Source organism: Perca flavescens, chromosome 3 (genome assembly GCF_004354835.1).
Source record: "Perca flavescens isolate YP-PL-M2 chromosome 3, PFLA_1.0, whole genome shotgun sequence".
Taxonomy (NCBI): domain Eukaryota; kingdom Metazoa; phylum Chordata; class Actinopteri; order Perciformes; family Percidae; genus Perca; species Perca flavescens.
Genome location: NC_041333.1, coordinates 20,102,521 through 20,127,106, shown reverse-complemented (window position 1 = coordinate 20,127,106; position 24,586 = coordinate 20,102,521). Strand labels below are relative to the sequence as shown.

The following is a 24,586-nucleotide window of genomic DNA, read 5'->3' as shown; positions in this document are numbered from 1 at the left end:
TGCTACAATTATAGGTTAATAATTTGTTACAAGGCAATTTGCTACAAGCAATATGACCAGCAATGCAGATTATGCAACTGGGCCTTGCAACTTGCCATTCATATGAAAAATGGCAAGGTGCACTTTTACTTCATAAGCACCAGCTGGAACAATGTCTATTTAGGTAACCTTAAAAAGCCCCCAAGTTCAAGCTAAGTCACATGAAGTCTAGACTAAGTCAGCATCAGGACCAGCAACTCCAGCAACTCCATCACGCCATCGTCCAGGACTTCAAGATTGCCATTCATTTTCACAGTTGTTTTACTGTTGTGCTATTTTGTTTTCCTGTTACACAATGAAGGTTGAAATTTCCATCTAACAACTGTTGTTGCTTTTTTAATCATGTCCAGTAGGTATAATTATACCAGGGTCTCACCACCTTACTCTCAGTGTCTGTCTATGTTTCTCTGTCACTCTTGTTTTCTGTCTTACTCTGCTGTAAACTCTCACACACACTGATGCACAGATCCAAACATACATGAACACACACACGTACACACGTACACACATCCCTGGAGGCATTAGTGTTGGCCTAGTTGTGCGTCTCTGTTTAACTCAGCACTCTCCTCTCCTTCTGCCTGCATCTCTGTCATCACAGAACAGAGATAGAGGATGTGAGTGAACGAAGGAGAAAGGAAGGGCAAAATGAACATAGTGGTTAGCAGGACCAGACAGAATGTGCAGATGCAAAATTCCATAGATTTTTCTGCAGATTTTAAACAAATTAAAAAAAATAAAAATAAAACTCATAATGTTAACACATCTCCACCCCAAGCAGAAAAAAAGTCCCCTAAATTCTGTTTCATTCTGGATCACCGCTGAAAACTGTAAACCAAACAAAACATCTGTAGATGCGGTGTTTGGCTTTGGTGGTTAGGAATAAAAGCAACACAGAAAGAGGGGGAAGGTGAGGAGAGATGGGAGACAGAGGAAATAAGGTGGGAAGGCTAAACAAAAAAGAAAAAACTATGAGGAATAATAGCAGCTATTTCTAGTGTGAAGGATAGAAGGAAAGAAAAACAAATGAAAGCACAATTATTAACGCAATAAAAACAGTCACAAAGAAGCAAGAGTACAACAAGAAATGTATTATTATTAAAGCAGATAAAACCCAGCAAACTGTAAGAAAAGACCAGTATGTCCTAGTCAGTATGTAGTAGCGATTCTTCTTTGTAGCAGTTTGTTCCACATTCACACTGAGCCCTTGTCCAAGGTCACTGCATTGTTGCCACACGGAGATAAAAAGATTTCATGGTAGTTCTGCACCGATAACTCAGATTTTACAGAGCTGAAACCATAAAAACACCTTATAATGTTAATGTTTTTGGTAGCCTGGTTAAAATCATCAGCAAATGGATGAACTAGTAATCTACTCTGGGTTTTTTTCCTTTAAAAGATACATTTTAAGCAGAATTATCTCTCCCCTTTGACATAATTTTACAAAGTGTGACTAACTTTTTCCTGTGCATAACCACGAGATGCACATATAATCAAATTCACATTTAAGATTAATCACACACATATATGTGTAATATACAGTATGTATCCACTTAAACAAGACCAGTACAAGGCATATCATTGGAAATCTCCACACAATAAGGTGCTGAAGATATCACCATTTAGCTAGTTCAATAATTGCCATTAGCAGGCAACATTCTTTTCCAAACTAAAATTTTTTTTATACAGATTGACAAGCTGTGAAGAACAGCTTGTTCTTACATGCTTTCTAATATGGCAAGTATTTTTTCACTTAAAATTGAGAACCAATAAAAATATTATTCAGATCAAACCAAATTATTATTGATTGCTGTCCCAAAGCTTTGTAACTTGCCATTGATAATTTCCTTTCTGCCACCTGACTCCTAGTCACTCTGTGTCCATATTTGTATATTTTGTGTTCATGCATGATGGAGTTTTGTATTATACTGCACAAGTTTATGTAAATGTTGTTATGCCTTATAATCGCAAAGGCCTGAGCAGCACACACTGTAATGTTCACATTCTATATTCTAAATGTCATCTAAATGTACGGATTCAGATTGCTATCGCCATAGGCAACAAAGATCTGAAGGTAGTTGAAAAGTAGAGAAGGAAGGGGAAAGGAGAAAAAACAGCTGAAAGGGCAAGAGGTGGAAATAGAGGCCGAAAGAGAATGGGAGAGGGAGACAGGAGAGAGACACAAGGAGAATGACCAGACTGGACTTGAGGTACGAGAGAGAAAGATGGAAAGAAGGATATAGCAGGAGGTGGATAGCTAATGGATTGTCCTTTGTGAGCAGACTCTGGCATGTCAACACACTCTTATTTGCATGAACAAGCACTGAACAGCAAACACACAATGCTCTTATCTTGTCAGACCCTGGCTATATTGTGCTGTACTCTTACATCCCACTCTCACAGTCAAACAAATGCACACACTAACACACAGCTAGAAAAACACTACATTACAAAAACAAAACACACATTTGCACGGCATGTGCTTGTACCTTGCTGTTTTAGATGAAAGTCAATCAATGCTTTATAATATATATATATATATATATATATATATATATATATATATATATATATATATATATATATATATATATATATAAAAAAACAAATGTACTTTATACATACTATTGTGAAATAAACAGGTATCCTATTGCAGTATCTATGCAACTAATGGAAATAAAATAAAAACTGACCATGTTTAAATGCAACTGGGCACATTTAAATGAAACCCTTTAGTTAAAATACAGTGACATAATCTGTCTGCACCAAATTGAAAATTGGATCTACATGAAAAACAGACCCTTTTAAAAATCCAGTTAATGTAAGAAAATCCAGTCCACTTTATGTGAAGCGGAAATAGCATCAAACAGCTTTGATGCATATATTTCTTTCACAAACAAGAAAAGTGGACATGTAGTTTGCACAGCCCAATACCGACTAAGCAGTACAGTACAACAGTAATGGGAACAATGCTAGCCAGCCACAGGTGCTACAGGATGCACATTCAGCGGCAGAGTGTCGCTACAAAGCTGACTGTGCTCTAGCAGGCACGGTACTGAGGCGCTCTAGCCAAGTGGGACTGCAGCAGCATGGGCTTGTAACCACCAAACACACACTTTCTTGGCTTTACGCTGTTCAGCGGACTGTTGGAAAGCTCAAGGGAATTTAAAGGTCGCTGGAAATGCTCAGCGCTGTGCTTGTGTTTTCAAAGAAAAAAGCTTGATGCTAAGCAAAGCTAAGAGACTCATCTACATGAGTCAATACTATTCATCCTGCTTCATGTTCACATGTACTGTTAGTAAAGATCCTCCAGAAATAAGTCTCCAGTCTCCAAAAATCAAAGTTAGACGAGTAGCATCTTAACTATCCTAAACATATATTGTAGCATAACTCTTGAGCCAATTGTTGGAATAATTTGGGAAATGCCAAAATGGAAAAATTACAGAGTTATTAGGCTAGTGATAATGGATGGTGCACGGACTATCCATTCCTGTTTTGTGATTACTGTAATCAAACTCCCTAACATCTAACAGACCATGGAGAGTTATGTCCATTAGTAGTAGACATCTCACAGGGACAGTGCACACTGATCATCTTTGTATATGCAATGTTGTTGTTTCAGTTGTGTCCGACATTGACAACATTGACCAATGTTGAAGTAGGCATAACTCAAGAGGACTTTTGTGACATGGTAGTTTTTCTCCGCATGATCACTTTAAATCCAACTGAAGTGGTAAATCTGAGAGAGTAGATTAAAAAAGGAAAAGTGCATTCTACAGACATTCTATTCTTTATCTTTGTTTCCACAATCAAACTAAAAATATCTTTGTCATGTTTATTACTTGTGTTTTCTCGTTGTCTCTATGGCTCTTTTTCCTCCTTTTTATTTTCATTCACCCTGTTTTGTAAATTTATTAAGAGTAGACCGAGACAAAGAGGGCAGTGATTTTCAAAGCACTCTCCCCTGAACAAACAAACCATCGTGGCAGTGATTTATCTAGAAACAGATCAAAGGTGGTGCTAAGGTCAAGATTGTCTTTGTACTCAGACACGCAGGTGCAGATATGCACAAACAAACAAACCTCATTCAGCAACCCCTACAATAGCAATAAAGAAGCATATGGCAAGCAGTTTTTGTAAATATCTGAAATAGCATTTTTACTAGCCATAATATGAATTGTTGATATCCGTAATGACATTTTTACTAGTCAGTATTTCGGATGGTAAAAATTACAATATAGATATCTGGAATGTTTGTTTCATTTTGGATATCTGACATTAGAGTTTTAACTAGTAACAATTGTATTGTAGATATCTGTAATGGGAGTTCTTCATAATAATAATTCTATTGCAGATATCTGGAATGTTCATTCTGGAGAGGAAGAATGACATTGTGGATATCTGAAATTGAAAGCCCCATACACATAAATGGGAAACGTGACGCAATTTGTACTAGTAAGAATGAGTGGATATCTGAAATGACAAATGTAGATAGGAAGAATGTCATTGTGCATATCTGAATTGTTCTTTTTGACTAGGAAGAGTTGAATTACGGATACCTGCAATAAATATCCAGTCTAGCTATGAAATGTTAAAATGGCTTGCCATAGGAGCATTTTTTTAAATAACAAGTATGACATGGCAAACATATTTATTGGTCCTCAATGTCCCCTTTTTAACTAGCCTATTACATTGGGTACAAATGTCATAGCAAAGAGCAGGGTTTGTGTATGAATATTTAAAACATGCCATTTTGTCGACAACTGCTAAAAATCAGCTGTTGCTTAGACAACTGCTGGTTTAGGGTCCAGCTCTACACATATTGTTTACTTAGACTTAGAGGACCATAAAAAAAAGCACTGACTCATCCTAACGAGAATGTTGACATGACCCAAAGAGTCTGGGAGGTTTTGGATGTTTACAGCATTGGCATCACTACTGTGTAGGCAGGTGTTGTGATTCATGGATTCTCTGTCTTATTCTTCCTGTTATTTTTAAGTAAAAAGAAAATATCGGCATCAAAATAAATCTACATCCTACAATAAATTGAAAGTGATTCTGGGTTTTGTTGTGTTATCAGATCAGTTTAGTATATTTTTGAGTAGTGAGCTGATAGGGAAAATACTGACACGTGACATGATGGGGGCATGTTTGTGTGCTGATATAACCCAGATTCACTGGTGTGTCGGGGAATGCCATTTGGAGAAGATTGCTTCCGGCTGGAGGCAGTCGAAAAGGAGCCTCAAGCGAATGGCTGCAGACCACAAAGAACCCTACTGAAGACAAAGACACTGAAAAACATTACTGTATCCCACAACCCAAACTTTTGTAAATACACCTTTTAAAAACTTGAACTACAACAACAAGGAAGACTGGGGCTGGCCCGGCAAGGGCGCCGATGGAGTGCAGCCGACGCACCAGAGTGGTCCCCGAGGCAACAGCCATCTTATGACCACAAGCCATGCAGAGTCTGAGGTGAGTCAGTAACGCAGCACAAAGACGTCTAGAAGTAGTAAAGATATACACTCATCCAGACCAGTTTAGTCTCATTCTCACATTAAATGCAACACTTAGGGAAAGCGAGACAGGGGGATTAATGGTACTGGCTAGGTTAACTGTGTTTAGTTATTCAACGAGCGCAGGTTAGCTTAGCCTTTGTAACAGTTTGTTCAAACAACTCAGCACTTAAGCATGCCATGATGAAACTACTTTTGCATGCATTTACTCTAAACTAAACTCTGAAGCATTATGCTAAAACATGCTGTGCGTTGAAAAACAACATCAAATCTAGTCTAGTCAGTGTAACAACAGGCTAATGTGTGTGTCAAAACCTGCTCCTCTTCTGTTTGACGGAGATAGCAAGACTAGGAAAGGAGGATTCATGTGAAGGAGGAGACTGTGGTGTAAGGAAACATGACGAACCAGATGATGCACTGGTTAGAGGAGAGCTTCTGACAGTTCAACCTGTGTCCACTCCCCTGTGTGCTGACCACAGTGCTCACACCAAGCGGAGAGACAGAGGGAGATGCGATTTGACCTTTTCAGTACGTCTTTGGATGTCTCTGGCTCAGTCCACGTCCCTGGGCGATGAGAGGAAAGAACTCTAACTGAAAATCCACTACAGGCCACGCAAATACACACGCACACACACACAGTGCAGCTCAAGGGAGTGCTCTTTTGTGGCCTCTTTACCTTGGCCTGTAGCCCTCTCTCGCTGCCCTTTCTATTGAAAATGTTAGTCCATCCTTCTCTCTCTCTCTCCCTTTGTTCTGCTTCTCTGCCCAGGTGACACAAGATTAATTTGGCAAAAATCAAGAAAACAATGTCCGACCACCCTGCCTCACATACTGCAACACAAATCTTTCAAATAGTTGATGGTGTTTGGAGCTTTGAGTTCAGTGTCTAACTTAACTCAACGGCAGTGATTACCGGTGACACACACAAAAGGGAATAGAAAAGGCAGCTACATGCCTCAGCTTCACTATGCATTCACAGACACTAACATTTTAACTGCATTTCCTCTGATCCCTAAACAACCTACAGAAACTGAGATACTGTCCCATTATAATCTGTAAAAGCTTACTAGCAGTTACAGTAGAATACATATTTGTAAGTGACCCAATCTGTACGACCAGTAACACACCAGAAAAAACAGAATAAGGTCTGTCTTATCAGGGAGCTCTAATTGTGGAGACAGGAGAAAGGGGAAGACTCAGGAAAGAGAAAGTATTCTTGTGCAACTGTTTTCCATTTTTGACAGCTATAAACCCTTTTTAAATTAATTTACTGTCTGAATGCATAAGACGGAGATAATGAAAATGGGAATATGTGAGAGGCAAAACAAGAAAGCATTGTGAGAAAAAAAATAGAAGTTGGTAAGCAGCAGAGAAGGGTAGATAATGATAATGAATTCATGAGAGACAATGACAGAGAGTAGATGACAGCTAGAGAGGAGATGTATTGTACTGGTCCTAAAGGCCTGTCTGTGAAGAGGGAAAACCTACTACTCTTGAGGGACTGTAAGCATTGTAGTGTGTTATTATGTGAATTCCACGTATGAAGGATCTGTGAACCTACATAGTTGTGTTTGATTGTCATCTGTTGAGATTAATGCACTAAACTTCGGGATTGGTTTATTTTGCCCCCAATTAGAGCTCTGTGTACACAAAGCTGAAACGATATCTTTACACTGCAGTGAAAACCACCTTGATGAGAGCCCATCTGAATGATTCACTTTTGCTGTGTTCACTCAAACTAAAATGTTCAAGTTGTGACATACTGACTACTACTTCTAATTATATTATCAAACGTCGATAATGTAATTTAAAAAAAAAATATGATAAAAGGGAAGCTTCAACAATTAGTCGATTGATTCATTAGTCGTTTGACAAAACATGAATTAGCAACTATTTTGATCAAATCCAATAAACGTTTTGGTAATTTTTCAAGCAAAAATGCCAAACATTTGCTGGTTTCAGATTCTCAAATGTGAGAATATTGTGCTTTTCTTTGTCATGCATAATAATAAACTTAATATCATTGGGTTTTGGACTGTTAATCGTATAAAACAACACATTTGAAGACATCATCTTGGGCTGTGTGAAATTGGAAATTAGAATTTTTCACTATTTTCGGACTTTTCATGGACAAAATGATTAGTCGAATAATCAAGAAAATAATCAGCAGATTAATCAACCCAAAATAAATGTTAAGCAGTAGTCCTTACACACAGGCCTTACAACACGTTTAAATACAAGATTTTTGACAAGATGTACTGTATTGCCCTCTGTAATCCTGAACATAAGACATTCTTTACGGTATTGATGTGACATGGCATAAATTCAAATTAAGCAGCAGAACACCCCAACCACCTTGCATCTTGTAGCATAATTTGCAAAACTGTATCAGGGTTGTTTAGAAATGTATTTTAAGAGGTTTGTGTGCCGGGTGAGTGTGCTAGCTGTTTGTGGGCTCTATTTATGTTCCAGGGCAAAGCTTAGTGCAAATAGCGCTATGACAGGAAAAGATGACATGACAGGACTTTTAACTGCACCATTTGTCTTTGGCTGCAGATCTGTGGTGCTGTTTATTCACATCTTGTCACTCTGTATGATACATAAAACGATATCATTTTCCATCTCTCTATTCGGTAAGCCATTTTTGCACCACTTTATGAACTGGCACAGATGTTTAAAAGTTAGGACAATTAAAGTAGGGATGTACCAAATCCAGAGTTCGGCTCTGAATTCGGCAGAACTTTGGGCTTTTTGACGGAGTTCGGGTACTGCCGAACGTTAGAATGTTTTTCGACCGAACTGAACGGTACCAAAGAGAAGTAACGAGAGGCGAAACTCGAGAAAAAGAGGTGGACGTTGTGTTGAGTTTCTGCTCTTGCCAAAGAGTATAGAAGTAACAAGAGGCGAAACTCAATAGAACGTTCCATTGCAAACAAACGCACCCATGACAGAGCTGCAGCTCCGCCATCTTGGACTGAACTATCTTATTACTTCACTACTCTTTGTAGAGTTGTAGGCTGTGAGAAAGTGGAAATGGAACTTGTGAGCAGAAAAAGTGTTGTTTGGCAGTACTTTCAGTCAAAAGAAGGCGATTCAAGTCGAGCTACATGTTCAATTTGCAATGCCGATTGGTCTCGTGATGAGGAGGATCCTAAACAATACACAACATCGCCGCTGTTAAGACATTTGCGTATGAAACATCCGAAAGAATACGAGTTGTGCATAAAGGAATCTCCAGACAGCAGCCAAAATGCAGCAACTTCTCCCAGGCTGTCAGCGTTCTCTCGGTTTGGGGTTCGGCAGAATCTTAACCAGTGGGTTCGGTATTTGGCAGAACCCCAAAAATCTGGGTTCGGTGCATCCCTAAATTAAAGTAACTCGCTAAAGGGATAATGATTTACCTCCATACTATGTAATTCTTATACCATTTATAGTCAGCCACCTTTTTGCCCAAAGTGTTGCTTTGCCTACATGAGAAAAAAGAGCAGGTATGCTTAGAAATGCCCAAACAGTACGTGATTAATTGGTACAAATTTGTAACCAAAAACTTTTAGAAAATAGTTTATACATTTCCTTTGTGGTGGGTCAAAGGGTACACATCGGCTCTCATTGGGGCCCACTATGCGCCAGTACTTTTCAAAACAAATATACTCCTATATACACCCATACACAAACATACAGACACACACACCACAACACTGTGGCTGGACTGATCCATCTCCTCTGTCAGTTCTATTTAGCATCAGGTTGTTTGGTGCCGACACTGGCAGCCTGTGGAGACCATCCAATCAATAAAGAACTGCATATAGCATACAACTGAGATTGATTAATTGTTTCTGGCAAATTGGAACCAATTCAAACCTCATCCGTGCCATGCAGAAACATTGCAGGCTTGCGGGTGTGGTGCAATATGAGGTGGGATGGCATTCTGTATAGACGGAGTGCCATCAACCGTCTGATTTCTCTTTACTTCTTCTCTTTGAAGATGGTAGAGCCAAACTAAAATACAAGGCAACAACAGTGCTACCGTCCCTATACGAGTAAGAACTAGAGCAGATCATTGATATTTTCAACCTTTACCAAACTCAGAGACTCTGTCTTTACATACATCCTCTCTGGAAACCTGTGTGTTGGATTCCAATGGAAACATATTTAACAAACTGGAAATTTTATCAATTGTGGCCCTCTTGCATTCCACCTATTTCAAACACTGGAAACTCTCATTTGATAACATGACAGCACAGAGATGGTGATTTCTGTATTCATTTCCCAGTACAGAAAGTTCTGTACTTGACCAGGAAATAGAGTGAGTACATCACATATAAACAAGAGTGCAGTTATAAACCATAAAATGAGTGGATTTTATCATGAAGCTTACTGTACCACTGTAAATTACATATTTTTGACTCAGAGGGTATGGATGGTGATACATCTTTTTATTACTACCAACAATTCCCTGAAAAGACACCCAACATTCAACGGTCCTACCAAAGTCTGATACCAGTGGTAAGTATCTATGCCTGTAGACTTTTACTGTCCAAAAATTTAAAATAAATAAACTCATAAATGAGCATCATTTCACATAATTTGGTGATATACTTAATTACAATGAACATAGCCAGTGTAGTTAAACATTGAACCATCTGCCTGACATGGAGCTATTCTCCAGTAATCAAAAATGGAATTTCTGTAGCTCCATGCTACAACAATTAAGCTATGTCTGTCTGTGGCTACACAAACGATACTTTTTTCTAGAATAAATGTATTGCTGGTTTTGGTCTCTTCAGGGTATTTGTTGATAAAAGATAGCATACCAGCAGCCTAATCATTTAAAATTTGAAACTGGATTTCAGTTTACCAAGCAGTTACTAAAACTGAAACAATTCTCTATAATATGTGGTGAAAAGTAGGGTTTGAGCAGTGTACTCTGTTATGTATGATATCTTTACCTTCTCCTTGGTGCCAGATTGTGAGATATCAGGCCTGGTACGGATGGTAAATGGGGATGCAAGCCTCAGCAGTATGCCCTGGAACGAGGGCTCCATCTTGGGTGAGACAATTTCAAAACAGTCCTTGAATGAGAGGCACCGATGAAGCTCAATGCGAGCCTGTCTCCTCAATCCTTCTCCAAGCTGCAGTAGCTCCATGCGAGGCCCCAGGACAAGGTGAAATGGAAAGGCACGGCAAAACGTGGCCAGGCCAATGCACAGATCACTGGGGTTGGTGGAGAGTGAGAGGAGGGGACGTTTAGTGCTCACAGAGGCAGCATTTGGGAGGGAGGAGAGGGAAGAAGGGCATATCTCCTGGATTTGGAAGGACAAGCAAACTGTGGGAACAGAGGTTGGGAAAGGAGAGGGAGGAGACGGGGATGAGGAGGGTAAGACGGTGGGGGACGCAGTCGGGATGGGGGTTGTGGAGTCACCGTCTGTGTGTTTGGTGTCTTTATTGGGCATTAAGGGAGTTAGCGGTGGTACTTCTTCCACCTCAACTTCTAAATGAAAGATCCGCCTGGCAACAGCTCTGATCAACCCTGGCATGACCAATCCAACAACAGGGGCAGGGTTGAAACAGTGAAGAAGCAACACCTTCCCTCTTCCATCTTCTTGCTCTCCAACGTTGTCCAATTTTCTTCTCCCTTTCTCCTCCTCGTAGAGATCCTTGCACTGGAAAGAGGGGCTCTCAGATGAGGCACGGCGTCCCGTGGAAGTGCGAATGTGTTCTAAAATGGCATCAAAGCCATTGAAGAAGTCCTGTAGGTTGCCGCCTACAGCTCTAAGCACTCGTTCATTTTCTTCAAAGCAGAGGCCAAAGAACTCCTCTCCGAAATGCTCTCGCAACTCACAGAAAGGTACTCCTGAGAGAGAGAGGATACAAAACACCAATGTCAGCGATGCAGAATAGCACTCTATTGGGGATACACACAAATTATCAACATCATGGACTCAATCAAATACCACACAAAAAAACCTTCATATAAATATTAGCAATATGATTGCGAAGACATATCATTAAGGATTAATTAGACTTGCATCTTGGTACACTGTAGTTCAGTATTATTTCTAAATGCAGAAATATGCACCTGAACACTGCATAATTGTACAATGTATAATCATTTTCTGTTACAGCTGTCTTTTACACAAAACCTGTGAACTTGTTATAACATGTTAACTCTGCTCCATATGTTTTGACCAAGATTTAAATTCAGCAAAAATTATTTTAAGCATATCAACCACAGAAGTGGTTCAATGTAATCAAACATTAAAGCCTTGCTAAAATAATGAATATTAATAAGATAAAATAATCATGTTATATGCCTACTAACGGAATAATCTAAATAAAATCGGATTAAAGGATTATAGCAAAATGAAAACTGACATTTAATATAATTAAAACCTGACACCAAAAAATAAAACAAAACCTGAAAAAGTAAATAAACTAAATTTGGAAAGCATTAATAATGACTTAAAAAGGCACAACTATACAAACTTGTGGAAAGAAAACTGCTAAGAATGCAATGCAATAAGTGACACAGATTCTTAAGAAACAATTCAAAAATTTTGTTAAAAACACCTTTCAAATTAGCAATAATAGACAGATAATATAGCCTATTCCAACTGAAATTGAGCCAAATATTGACACCGCAGAGGATATTTGGTTACTTGGCTAAGAGTGCAATGCAAGTGTGTAGGCACAGTGGCCGCAGTTATCGTAGTAACTAAAATGCCACACCTAGTAAAAACCTCACTGTGTCTCAGAAAATTCACTTCACCAGCTCAAAGACACATGGAAGGCATTTTATCAAAAATATTGAGGTATAGAAGGTGCTAATCCTTAAGGTGAGTTTTCTTTGCAGGATGGCTAGACCAGGCCCGCAGGAAGTGTGCTGGGCTTTGAAGCAAATTGAACCTAGTGGCCAAACAGCAGAAATGCAACTCCCGGCCCGCCACATGATGCCGTCTGGCCCAAAAAGACTTTTTGCCATAGATTTACGTGGCAAAAGAGATGTCTGTAAATCAGTGGATAGAATATTTTGAGCATCACAACCACTGAAATTACTCGTTTTACTATCCAAATTTGATCGTTTTGATCCAGTAACATTTTGGAAAGTTTACAATTAATTGTGCAGTTTAAAGCTGCACAATTAATTAATTTTATCCCCATTCAAGTTAGCGGAGCGCTAAACCAGAAGTAGCCTGTACGGCCAACGTAGGTCTCTAGTGCGTCTGCTCTATGGGCCACGCAGTGCTGAAGCAGTGCTCATCCATGCTCCAGGATGGCCTCATGCTCCACTGAGCAACTCTTATAGGAAGGAACGGGGCTCCACCTTGAACGCTGTAACCAGTTTTCATAATACATCCCTTCGCTGGACTCAACCTTTAGGTTGCTTATTCTAATTCAGTCATTTGAGGTGGTTTATTGGCAGGAAGGCCTCCTGGGTGTCTCCCTGTGGATGTATTCCAGGCACATCCAACTGGGAGGAGATCCCTGGGCAGATCCAGAATTCCCATCTGGCCAGGAAACACCTCGGAATCCCACGGGAAGAGCAGGAAGACGTGGCTGTTAAGCGGGATAAAATGGATAAACTGCAACAAGTGAGCTCCGCTTTACTCACAGAATGCACATGGGGGGCTGTATCAAGTAAAGAGGGTGTACCAAGCTGCTGCCTTCTAAAACATGTGCTATAACTACACACAGATTGCAAGCACCGCGGAAAGCTTAAAAGGAAAGTGATGGAGATATAAGAGGACAGAGAAGGAAGACTAGAAGGAGGTCAAATACTGTTGATTAGAGGCAGGAAGAGATCTTAAAGATCTTAACTTTTCCTAAACCCAACTGTCCCGTTCTTGTCCCGCGTCTGATGCAAACTTACCTTGTATAAGCCCACCCACGATCTTTTCTTTGACCTAGCTGCATCAACAAGGGACGCCAATAGTACAGGCCAAGCGCGTTTATATAAAGTGAGAGTGAAAGTGAGAATGTGTTGATAAAGTTTTGCTGTCAAGCACACAATAATACAAACACATCTTACTTTACTTCACATACTTACCCAGTATGGTGGCCATGTACTGTAGGATTTGTAGGACATCTTCTTCTGAACCAGAATTTTCTAGAAATGGGCACTTCTCCTCTCTCTTCTCTCTTCGCCTCTCCTCACTGCCAACTTCCTGACACCTGTCAAAGAGACAAACCAAACACACTCAGGGTAAGCCACGATTAGCCATGAGATCAGAAAATAAGAAGAGCTAATAAGTCAATTTGGTGCAAATAAGCTAATTAACCTCCATCTCATCCCCTTAAGATGGACAATGGACAACTTTTTGTTTGTTTTTGTGGCAAAAGCCATCAGACTTTAAAATACTTCACTACAAACTGGTCACTAGTTATTTAGGATAATTTAGTCATGAGAAAGTAGATCCTTAAAAAAAAGTCTTTTCTGAATGATGTTTTTTTTTCTGGAATTGCTGCTGAGATTTTCTAAAGCTATTTCCAGTACAGTGGGCTCTTGTAACAAAATTCCCTTCAATTGCATTTTGTTGGAGTGGTGGCAACAATCTTAGAGACACTGTCTGCATGGATAGATACCATTAAGGTCAGGTGAGAGTATACTGTATAACAGTGTGCCTGAACGCGTTCATGAACGATAGCTCATGAACTCGTTCATATTTTGGGCGAACGTGAACTGAACGTACGGTATTACTGCCTGATGAACGTTACTGTGAACTCATTCATTCTGGTGTCTGTGAACGGCACGCTCTGTCAGTTTAACTTTCGTTCGATAGGGTGCCAGATTTCTATAGAGCCTTCCAGGCTAAAACACACCGTAAACAGGCCTTAATATGTAGCAGAAAAAACCCCAGCCACCAAAGTCGCACCGCCGCATGCGTCATCAAAACAAAAAGCAGCAAGGAGGCGTTGTATGATAATTTAAACAAGTTTTATGACAAAGTCGGTGAGGATGGGAAAAATCTTACATTTCTGTGCAAACTTTGCCCGCCGGCTTTCAAAAAGAAAATCCACACTTCAGTCAAAAAAAAGAACTATGAACTAGTTCCTTTTTGGAACTGTGAACTTAGTTCAAAATTTTGAAGCATGAACTATGAACTGAACTAGTTCATTTTAAAATTTGTGAACTGAACTTTGAACTAGTTCATGTAGAAAGTGAACTTTCCCAACACTGCTGTATACATGTTTGTGATATGGTTGACCTCACACATTAATTAGAATGTGTAGATTAATATATGTTGGTCACTCAGCAGATTTACTGAAGCAGCTGGACAACAGAAAGGCAAGAATTGTCCAGAACATCACCTCCACAGTGGTTGTAAAAAGTGATGCTCTTTCAACTTCAGTTTGGGAATTACACTAGAGACCTTCTGGTCACAAGCTCCATTTCTAACCTTTGTGCCACTACTACATGTACTGTCAAATAGATGGAATATTATTTGCTTTCAGGTTGATCTTTTGGATTCAAAATTATTGGCCAAGATATTCACATTATAAAATGTTCATGTTCACACATGCCTTAAACACGCAGACCCTATAATCATTTAGTCCAAAGTCACTAAATCACACATTAAACCAGTGGTATAAAAATGATCAAGGATCAGTTCCATTAATCAAGCAGAGAAAAATTGAGCAACAAAAAGTAAGGCCAAGGTGTGTGAAGGGGAGTGGACACGAGAAAAAAAGAAAAATCCAGAGAGGTCCCAATCCGGTGTCTATATTTGTATTCAGTGTGTGGTTCATGGACAATGTTAGTAGCCTACATGTTGTGCCTGGCTGAATCCTCTCTACCGAGTTTGACTGTTTTGACAGGGAGGGACAATGAGAGACAGGAAGAGACACGAGGTGAAGGACTGTGTCTATATATGTGTGTCTGTCTGTCTCTCTTTGGGTCTGTGTGAACAAAAAAGACAGAGAGGCAGGGAGAATGAGAGGTAGCAGAGACAGTGAGAGGCTCAGAGAGACTAAACAGACAGACAGACAAACAAACAAGTGTGAAAAATAAAGGTAAATGGGAGAAAATTAGTAATAGGGACACTAAGACAAGACAGCAGGTATACAGCAAGTGAGTGGCAGAGAAATAATTAAAGAGGACCAGCAAGACAGACCGACAGCAAACGATAAAGACAGTCTTACCTGATCTCTTGTTGTTTGTAGAATTGTAGAGTTCGCTGTAGAGCCTCCTGAACAGTCTGAGTCTGCAAGAAGAAGTGAAAATATTAGACATTATGTGTGTGTGTGTGTGTGTGTGTGTGTGTGTGTGTGTGTGTGTGTGTGTGTGTGTGTGTGTGTGTGTATTTAATTTATTTGCATTTTTGCATGCATTCAAGTGACAATACCGCTCAGTAATTCCAAATAAAATGATTGAAATATATTACACACAAATTGATGGCTTCCTTTCTTGGTTTGTAAATAGCTCACATCATATCAGTGTTTAAAGCATAGATAAGGACACCTTTTAAGTAAATCATGGTTATGGATGCATGGTTATTGCTGTAATGGCCTGGGAGAGCATGACACACAGTTGTGCCCAGACTTCAAGCACATCTGGACCTTCTGAGCGGACCATAAACCCTACCAATGTATCATCTGAAGTGTTATTTGCAGCCAAGACACATTCATATCGTATAGGCCTTTTTCACGTAAGACATTTTTGACAAGCAGAAAAGGCACAGGTGTAAATAATCAAATTAATTATAAAAAATAATTAATTAATTAATACATTATTAATTCAGGATCCTGGAATTGTGCATGCTGGCTCACTGTGACACAAGGACCACTGTTAATGTTATTAGTAACACCTGTGCTTTTCTTACTCTGACAAGTCTGTAAGCCTACAGACTTCTTATGAAAAATAAAGTGGAACACTAACTAGATGATATTGCTTTTATTGTCATCAATTAAATTTTATATTTGTGAGGTCATATAGAGAAGTTCTACTAATGGATAAGACCAATGTTTGTGGAAAAAAAATAATTTACCCCATCAACAAATCTTTTGTATTTTGTAGTTAATCTTTGCTTCATTCTGTTCTGGCAAAAACAAAAAATAGGCAACAATAATATATTTCCAGAACACCATAATGCACTCCTTGATTGTCTGTATGACTGGCGTATTTTGCGTTACTGACAGCCTAAGCTTGAGGAGGCGGGTCCAATGTGATTATCTGGGATAAGGCTTTAAATGCAAGGCTGTGACAATACTAGAACACAGTGTGCCAGCTGGAGAGGTCATTCTTCCCACTCCGGACAGATACAGGAGTGATTTTGTGTGTGTGTGTGTGTGTGTGTGTGTGTGTGTGTGTGTGTGTGTGTGTGTGTGTGTGTGTGTGTGTGTGTGTGTGTGTGTGTGTGTGTGTGTGTGTATATAATGTAGCTAACCAATTGGTATTACAAATGTTTGGAGCGTCTCTTCTCAGTGCTGTGAGCCATATGTCAACTTAGTAAGATAGGCACTGTAGCTAAAAGAAATACATGCAGTGGGCCATATTTTCAGTCTATTTGTGAGGAAAGACTTCCTGTCTTCTCTCTAATCCCCACTTACATTTTTGTAAGTGTGCACGTGTAGAACAGAAATTGTGTTTTCTCATGGCAATCTCCTCTTACTGAGTCCTTGATTCAGCTACTTATTTACCACAGAACATGCACATTACAGGGTGTGCACACAAGATTCCTACAACATGACCAAACAAACAAGGCCCTAACTGTTATCAGCCACGCATGCATACATGTGCAAACATACTGTACACACACATCATCATTAGTCTGCATTGTTGCAATCGCTGGCATGTTTACTGTACACACCAATCAATACCCCATCGCACATTAATCTCACTCAGTCACACACACAATCTAACAGCTGGTAGATCGCCTGGTTCAACAACATAAACTGGGAGTAAAACTGGGGTAAAAAAGAATGATGGTAATACAAATAAATGTGTTCATGTAACTGAATAAATATTTTTAAAATATCATGATGAACCCATGGCAATGATGATTGTTTCTAGACTGAATAAATGGCATGTAATAGAAGATTAAAAAAACAAAATGTTCCATTAAAATGAAAATGTCTAACTAAATTTCAGGTTGAAGGTCTCAAACTCTGTCTCCTTTAAGACACACTCTCCTCTCCGCCTTCTCTTTCTTTAGTTCCCTGTGGTCATTATCCAAACCACTCTGTCTCTTTTGTTTGCTCTGTTTCTTTACCTTGGGAGGGGAGCAGTAACTCACCAATACTCCCTCCATTCCTCTTGCTCTGTTGCTCTGCATTGCTTTCTTTCCCAGTGAGGTTCAGTCATACTCTTCTCTACTGTATGTGAACCTGCCTTTTCAAGTCTGTCTGTGTGATTGATTCCTTCCCTTCATTGTATTGCATCTTTCTCCTTCAAATTTCCATTAGCATGAACTGGTGTGGTCTATGGTCACAGAGCAGTGAGCACTGGTGCTTCAGCAGAGTTGGAAAGCTGCCACTACTACTTAAGAAAATAGAAACTAATACACCAGATGAGACCCAGCCAGATGAATCCCAGCATGAGATGCATCAGGCCTCAGGGAGGAGGCAAGTAATAAAGCAGGTACAAAAAAAACAATTCTGTTGCAATCTGCTTTGTAGCAGGATTTTTGACGCTGTCTCTGAGCATAGGTCAGCAATGAATGTGACTATCCAAACTATTTTACAGTATATATACTATTGTTCCCTACAAAGGATGAATGCACTTACTTTAAATCGCTTGCACTTACTTTAAATCGCTTTGAACAAATGTGTAGACAAAATAATTTGATGTACTTCAACAAAGATGCAAACATTTCGGTGTGCTATTTGCCACTATAAAGCTGGAATTATGCTTTACAGGGGCTTGCTTGACGAACAGGTCCGCACAAAGCATTGCTGAGATTTGGGAGGTGTGCGCATAGACTTCTCTGTGAACTACGGTTATACATAACACCTCTCTCTGCGTTGGTTCACATAGACATTTGTGTGTGACTTTGGAGAAGCATAATTCCAGTTTAAATACTTAAGTTAATTCTGGCCACTTGGGGAGACAATTATGTATTTTTTTAACATGCAATTATAAGCCTTTTGGTACATTGATGACAACCTTGAGCCTTGGTTACTCACAAACCCATTGGTCACGTACATCTATAAATTCGAAAATGCTAACCAAATAAAGATCTTTAAAGTTTCATAGCAGATCAATTTGATTTATAAACAAAAAAGCATTTAGAGTTATTACAAAACTTGTTAATCACAAAATGTTTTTTGTAATACAGATCACATTGTGGTGAGGGTCACACTACTTTGTGCAGACAAACAATATGTTTTACATAATTTTTTGTTATATTCAGTAGGTGACTTCTTAACAGGAGGTTCCCTAGCTGTGTAGTTTAAAGAATATTATAGATCCAAGACGAAACTGACCGAAGGGCGGGAGAAAAAGTTGCAATTACAAATCTGTCTGCTATTTCAGCACCATGGACAGCGCCATGGATTTATTAAAACACAGCACCGTTAAGGCTCTTATATACTAGACGCAGCCCAGCTGCCGTGCACAAATGTGGCGTCACGGGATCGGCATGACTATTTATACCCGCGCTGGTGCTCGCGACACTAGTTGCAGTCTTCTCCTGAACAGCGGTGCCGCCAATGAGCAAAGGCTACCGACGTTGCTCTTTCTAAAGATTAGAAGAAGAAGAAAAAGGTAAACAACGGCAGAACTGGCAGCATTGCCATCAATGCTTCGATTTGATTCAATGACCTACTTCGTCGGATCAAGCCTTTCATTCACCATAAAAGAACTCATCTTAACCCAGTAAGTTTACAAGACAGACTTGCAGTCACTCTGAAAGTCCTGACATCTGGTTGTCGGCGGACTCATTCAGGCCTCCTGTTTCCGCTTTGTTGTGCGCCGCTGAAAAAAAAAAAGAGCCGTGTGCGACCTCTGCTCGCGCGTGCCGGCAGGATATTATGTAATTTTGACGTCAGGATGGCGCACGCCACCTTGGATGCAGCTAGTATACCGTACGTTTTAGGCTACTGATATTTCAGAGCCGTGGTCTGGGCCATAGATTCTAACTTTGCTAACAGAAGGGGGATTGCATCCCCCCTCAAATCACCTACGGGGTTATATTGATTGATTTAGTTATAGTGTTTTGTTCATGACACTTTCCAAAATCTATACTGGTATGTTGTTTTCAAGATTTTTTTGAGAATAGATAATGTCCAATGGAGTTATGAATGAATATTCTTCTCTGGTAGGGATGAAATCACTGGAGGGTTATAGATCAACACTTTCTTTCTCAATTTTAAGAAACTAGCCCCATTCATGGAAAGTATACAAACAATAGAGACAGGCTGATCCCAGTAAAAAGCCAATTTCAACAGGTATATAGTGGAGGGGAGAAATGTACATGAAAATAGCCAGTATGTGTACATATACAGCATAATGATCAAACTGCACATTTAACTAAAAGCAAGGTAGATATACTCCCTAGTAAAACTGTGACCACAGATTCAGGATGTGGATTTACCAGAAGACACACATTAGCACACTTGTCTCACACTTTTCATATTTGTGGCCAACACTCCGGCCTTTTGATCAGCGAGTCATGGGTCACTAAGCTAATAGCTACCTTCCATGTGTATACACAAAACTGAGAGAGGGAGGGAGACAGAAAATTAATGTTTGCACACATATATATGCGTGTGTGCTGTTGCTTCTGGGTCAGTGTGAAGACAACCACAGAGACCTTGCTCTGTTCTCTCTGTCACGGTCCATTGCAGTCAACAACATCCACTGTTACTGCACACCACTGTGTGTGTGTGTGTGTGTGTAAGAACACAAAAGATAATAAACTGTGTTGTGTTATATGTGAGTGAGTGAGTGAGTGAGTGAGTGAGTGTATGTGTGTCTATTAGCTAATTTGCTAGTGTATGTTCCTACTTACTAAGCAATATTTTCCTTTTATGGTATCATCACTGTACAGACAAACAGACAGACACATACATATCAATATTTAGTGCTATACAAACCTATCTTTAAGTGTTCCCTGTGCCCTATTTTTTCACAGATCTATTAAAGATAAGGGTCAGTAACAGCTACAGCTCAAAGCTGAAGTTGGCTCTCAGTGGTCCTCTCCAATATACACCAACTTCAGATGTTTTGCTCTGCTGTTGAATTTCATTATTGTACAAGGTTGTGTCTGGGCAACAAAAAAGGCTCACAATCACTGCTCTCCTATATCGACTTCTCTGCAACATATACAGTATTTCTCCAAGGAATGGGACCATAGAGTCTGAGCTGTTTGAATTTTGGAGAAACCTATTCCCACAATCTCTAGTCTGATGAAAACACAGCAGTGCTCTTATTATGTGGGGAACCAACATAAATAAACCTGGGAGCCATGTGAGCTCAAAACTCCTTGGTTAGAAGCAATGAGACAAGCACAAAACTGTTTATCTTTCTATATTTTATTAATCCATTTACCTATACATCCTCTAACACTGGCCATGATACAATGTGGACTATTTAGACTCAAATAACATGTGACTGTTGTTGTGAAGGAGCACTGTTGACTGTGGATCACTTCAGTTGTATGGCTTTTTTTAATTTAATCTCATAGACCATATCTGTAGCTGTTGCTTTTCTTTGAACAAGGCTACTGAAATACATGGACATAGTGTTGATCAAGCCTTCACTTGTGTTTTACCAATTAGTGCAATTTTTGCTATTACTGGAGCCAGAAAAAAACAATCTATTCAAAGGGAAGTCACCCTTGGTGTGGTTTAAGTTAGATTACAAGGGGCAAAAACCATGGTTGAGACACAGTCAGTCAAGCAAGCAATGCCCCAAAATACTCTTTACCTCTTAATATATGGAAAAACTACTGTGAAATCAAAACTAAGATACACGTTAGAAGTGCATTAGGCAATATATTTTATATCAACATTGAATTAAATGGCTTACACTAATGGAGAACTGTTTGCTAGTAGTGCTGGTACCACTGAGAATCAACACCATACTTTGCAGCACTATCTCACTAAAACACCATAAACCACCTCATATTAAACCAGTACCAGCCTGTCACAGCTGACTCTGGTGTAGGATATTCTACATGCCCAACATGACACCACGCGTTTACAAGTGACTGGTGAAGAGTGTTGAACGTTAAGCAAGCCTATGAGAGATTTTTTTTTTTTCTCAGGAGTAGACACACCAAACATGAAGTAAAACATCTGTAAAATTGCTTATACATTCTACAGGTGGCCAGAGAGAAGATTACATTGAGATTATCATGTTGCACTGTTGTTTGTTAGCTGTGTAAGTAAGCAGTTAGTTAAAATGTTAACCATAACAACTTGATAACAGATGTAGAAAGAATTAATTTTGTATTTACCAGAGAGTTTGTCAGTTTTAAATACAGCCAAAACTCCTGTAACACTGCAATTGTCGGCCTATGAATGTCACTGTTTGTAGGCTACTTCCCTTTTTTTTTCTTGATATTGCTGATTTTTCTGAGTTTCTTTAGTAAAAAATAAAGACATAATAATAATAATAATAATAATAATAATAATAATAATAATAATATGGTGTCTGCGAATATTGGCAGGAAATCTCTGCACTGGCCAGAAAGAAGTTTGGACAAAACTAGGTAAAATTAAGTATTTAGCCTCTGTCACACCTTTGGTATCTTGGTTACTATAAAGCAGTCAAACAATGTCAGAGTTCGAAAACATTTGTTTGCTCTGTCAGTCAAATTACATTACATCACCTTTTTACTTGGATTTTCTAATTTGAAGCCACCAAAGTGCAACATTTCCTGAGGCAGACTCACATTTTTCAGTTTGTACTATAAGCAATCCCATCCCAAACTGATGTACCGTCACAAGGACTATGCTACAGCAAATGCCCAAATCATGCGACATCCATCACAATTGCGCTTAGTTCTAAAAGCTGCTTTATTACATTACAGCCTGTAATACAACTGAGACACAGAAACACTCGTCACATCATTACGTATAGGCTACACAGACAGAGCATGGGCATCTCTCTCACTCTCTCTCTCTCTCTCACTCTCTCACAACAACATATTTATTATATAATCTGCCAGATGATTCAGGCTATCAGAAGTGAAAGCTGAAAAGAGGCTTTTTTCATAGACAGCACACGTCACATCATGATATGAGAAAAGACATCCTCTGGGATTTGGCACAATCATACTATGGTGGAATAGCTTAAATGTTGTCTTTTCCTGGTCTTAATGGCTGTGTTTCTCTTCAACTTTGGAGACAGCTGTGTGTGATGGAATAAATGCCTCAGGCTGTGTGGTCAAAATAATGACTTTTTCTCCAAAAAGATGAGTTGTCTGAATATGTTTCTTCTGAAGACCAGCAATCATTGATTTGGTCAATAATGCCCAGCTCTAATTGTACAGAAAATGATAAACAAACTAAATACAATGTAATACATTTTAGAATAAATGGAAAACCTATATTGGTATGTTAGGATAATATTCATGGGACCCTGAATATTAAAGTACGGTAGTTATAGGCGACACGATGCCTTTATAAGTATATGGCACTACAACTTGGGAATAGGTTAATGATGTTACATGGCACAGTAAAGCTCTTCAGACTGAGCTGGAGGCCTACCGTGGGTGAGGTCAGTCGCCTCAGGCTCTCCCCAAGTGAGTCCAGGTTCACCCGTCTCCTCCTGGTGACCCTCTTGTGGTGTCCACTGGGTCCTTGCTGCTCCTCGCCCGCCGGGCACGCCGACCTCTCGGCGGGGCTGCGGCCGTTCCAGAGCACTGCTCTGTGGGAGGAGTGGAAGGAGGAGAAGGGGCAGCCTCGGCTCTCCTCCGCCGGCTCCAAACCGCCGTCCCCTCCGTCTCCCCCAGGGCTTTCGAGCCCGCAGTCCGAGCCCACCGAGCTGCTGAACGACTCGGATGAGATCTTGCGCGACGACGAGGACATGGTGGTAGTGAGGAAGAGGAGGAGAAGAATGGTGATGACAGTGGTAGTGCTGAGGGTGATGATGATGCTACAGTCGGTTCCGTACCACGTCCACCTCTACGCCGGGGAGTCATCAGATAGTGGGGGTGAGGGGGGTATGGTCTGTCTGTATAAATACGCATGCATATGAAAAGTGGGTTTGCGTGCGCGTGAGATAATGTCTGTGTCTATGTGAGCATATGAGATGCGTCTGTCTGCGTGTGGGACTCAGCAACCTATTCAGAGGGAGAGGGGGGGGGGGGGGTGAGGGGGGGGTCGACAGAGAACGAGAGCACTAAAGGCACGCAAACATTTATGTAAGGGGGTGGAGGAGGTGGGGGTCTTGTCCCTTAAAAAACGTTTTTCTTTAATGTTACCTCCAAAACAAATTTCACTTGGAGGCCAAACGCTCCAAAGAATGCTTCAAATAAAAAATAGATTTTTTTTTTTAAGCAGTTATATACAATGGAGCGTTGGCTCGCGAGGCAACTATGTTAAAGCAGACGTTTCCATAACTGACGAAATTGCAAAACAGAAAAACGACAAAAGGTCGCCGAAATCGACATGTGGTCCACCACAGTAATTCCAAGACATGTTAATCTTTCTTCTGATCATTTTTTGGCTTCTGAAGAATGTGGCGTCTCCCCTTTTCTCCCCACTTTGCCGGAGAGAAACCCCCAAAGTCACGGCAGATGTGACTGCTTCCCTCTCTCCTCCGTCCCTTCTCCTCCTCCTTGTCCTCTGCGACAGCGGTTCTCCTTGTCTGTCTGCCAACTAACCGTCCTCTCGTCATTACTCCATCTTTCACTTGTATTCCTTCACCACTGCTCTTGGCTTTTGTTTCGTCTTGTCTCTTTTGTCGTAGCTCGGAGTGCGGGCAAAGTGGTGGCTGGAGTGGAGGTGCGCGTCTGCGCGAGAAGGGAAAAAACGGAGAGTGAGCGCGCGCGAGCAGCCGACAGCAGCACGCAGCGCGGTGATGTTCGGAGTAGATCAGAGCGATCTGCCAAGCTAGAGCTGTGAAGTACCAACGCATCAGCCGGCTG

At 40.1% G+C, this 24,586-nt stretch overlaps 1 protein-coding gene across 1 annotated transcript in view; it reads right to left on the bottom strand.

Moving 5' to 3' along the window:
- Positions 1–23,712, bottom strand: part of gucy1a2 (guanylate cyclase 1, soluble, alpha 2) — a 42,716-nt gene extending 19,004 nt beyond the window's left edge. The window contains exons 1-4 of the mRNA XM_028573701.1: positions 23,205–23,712; positions 15,693–15,754; positions 13,600–13,724; positions 10,502–11,406 (exon numbers count right to left, since the gene is read on the bottom strand). Of these exons, the coding sequence (XP_028429502.1) occupies positions 10,502–11,406; positions 13,600–13,724; positions 15,693–15,754; positions 23,205–23,525 (1,413 nt within the window). The 5' untranslated portion in view covers positions 23,526–23,712. The remainder of the gene's footprint in view (positions 1–10,501; positions 11,407–13,599; positions 13,725–15,692; positions 15,755–23,204) is intronic.
- Between the last annotated feature and the right edge of the window lie 874 nt (positions 23,713–24,586).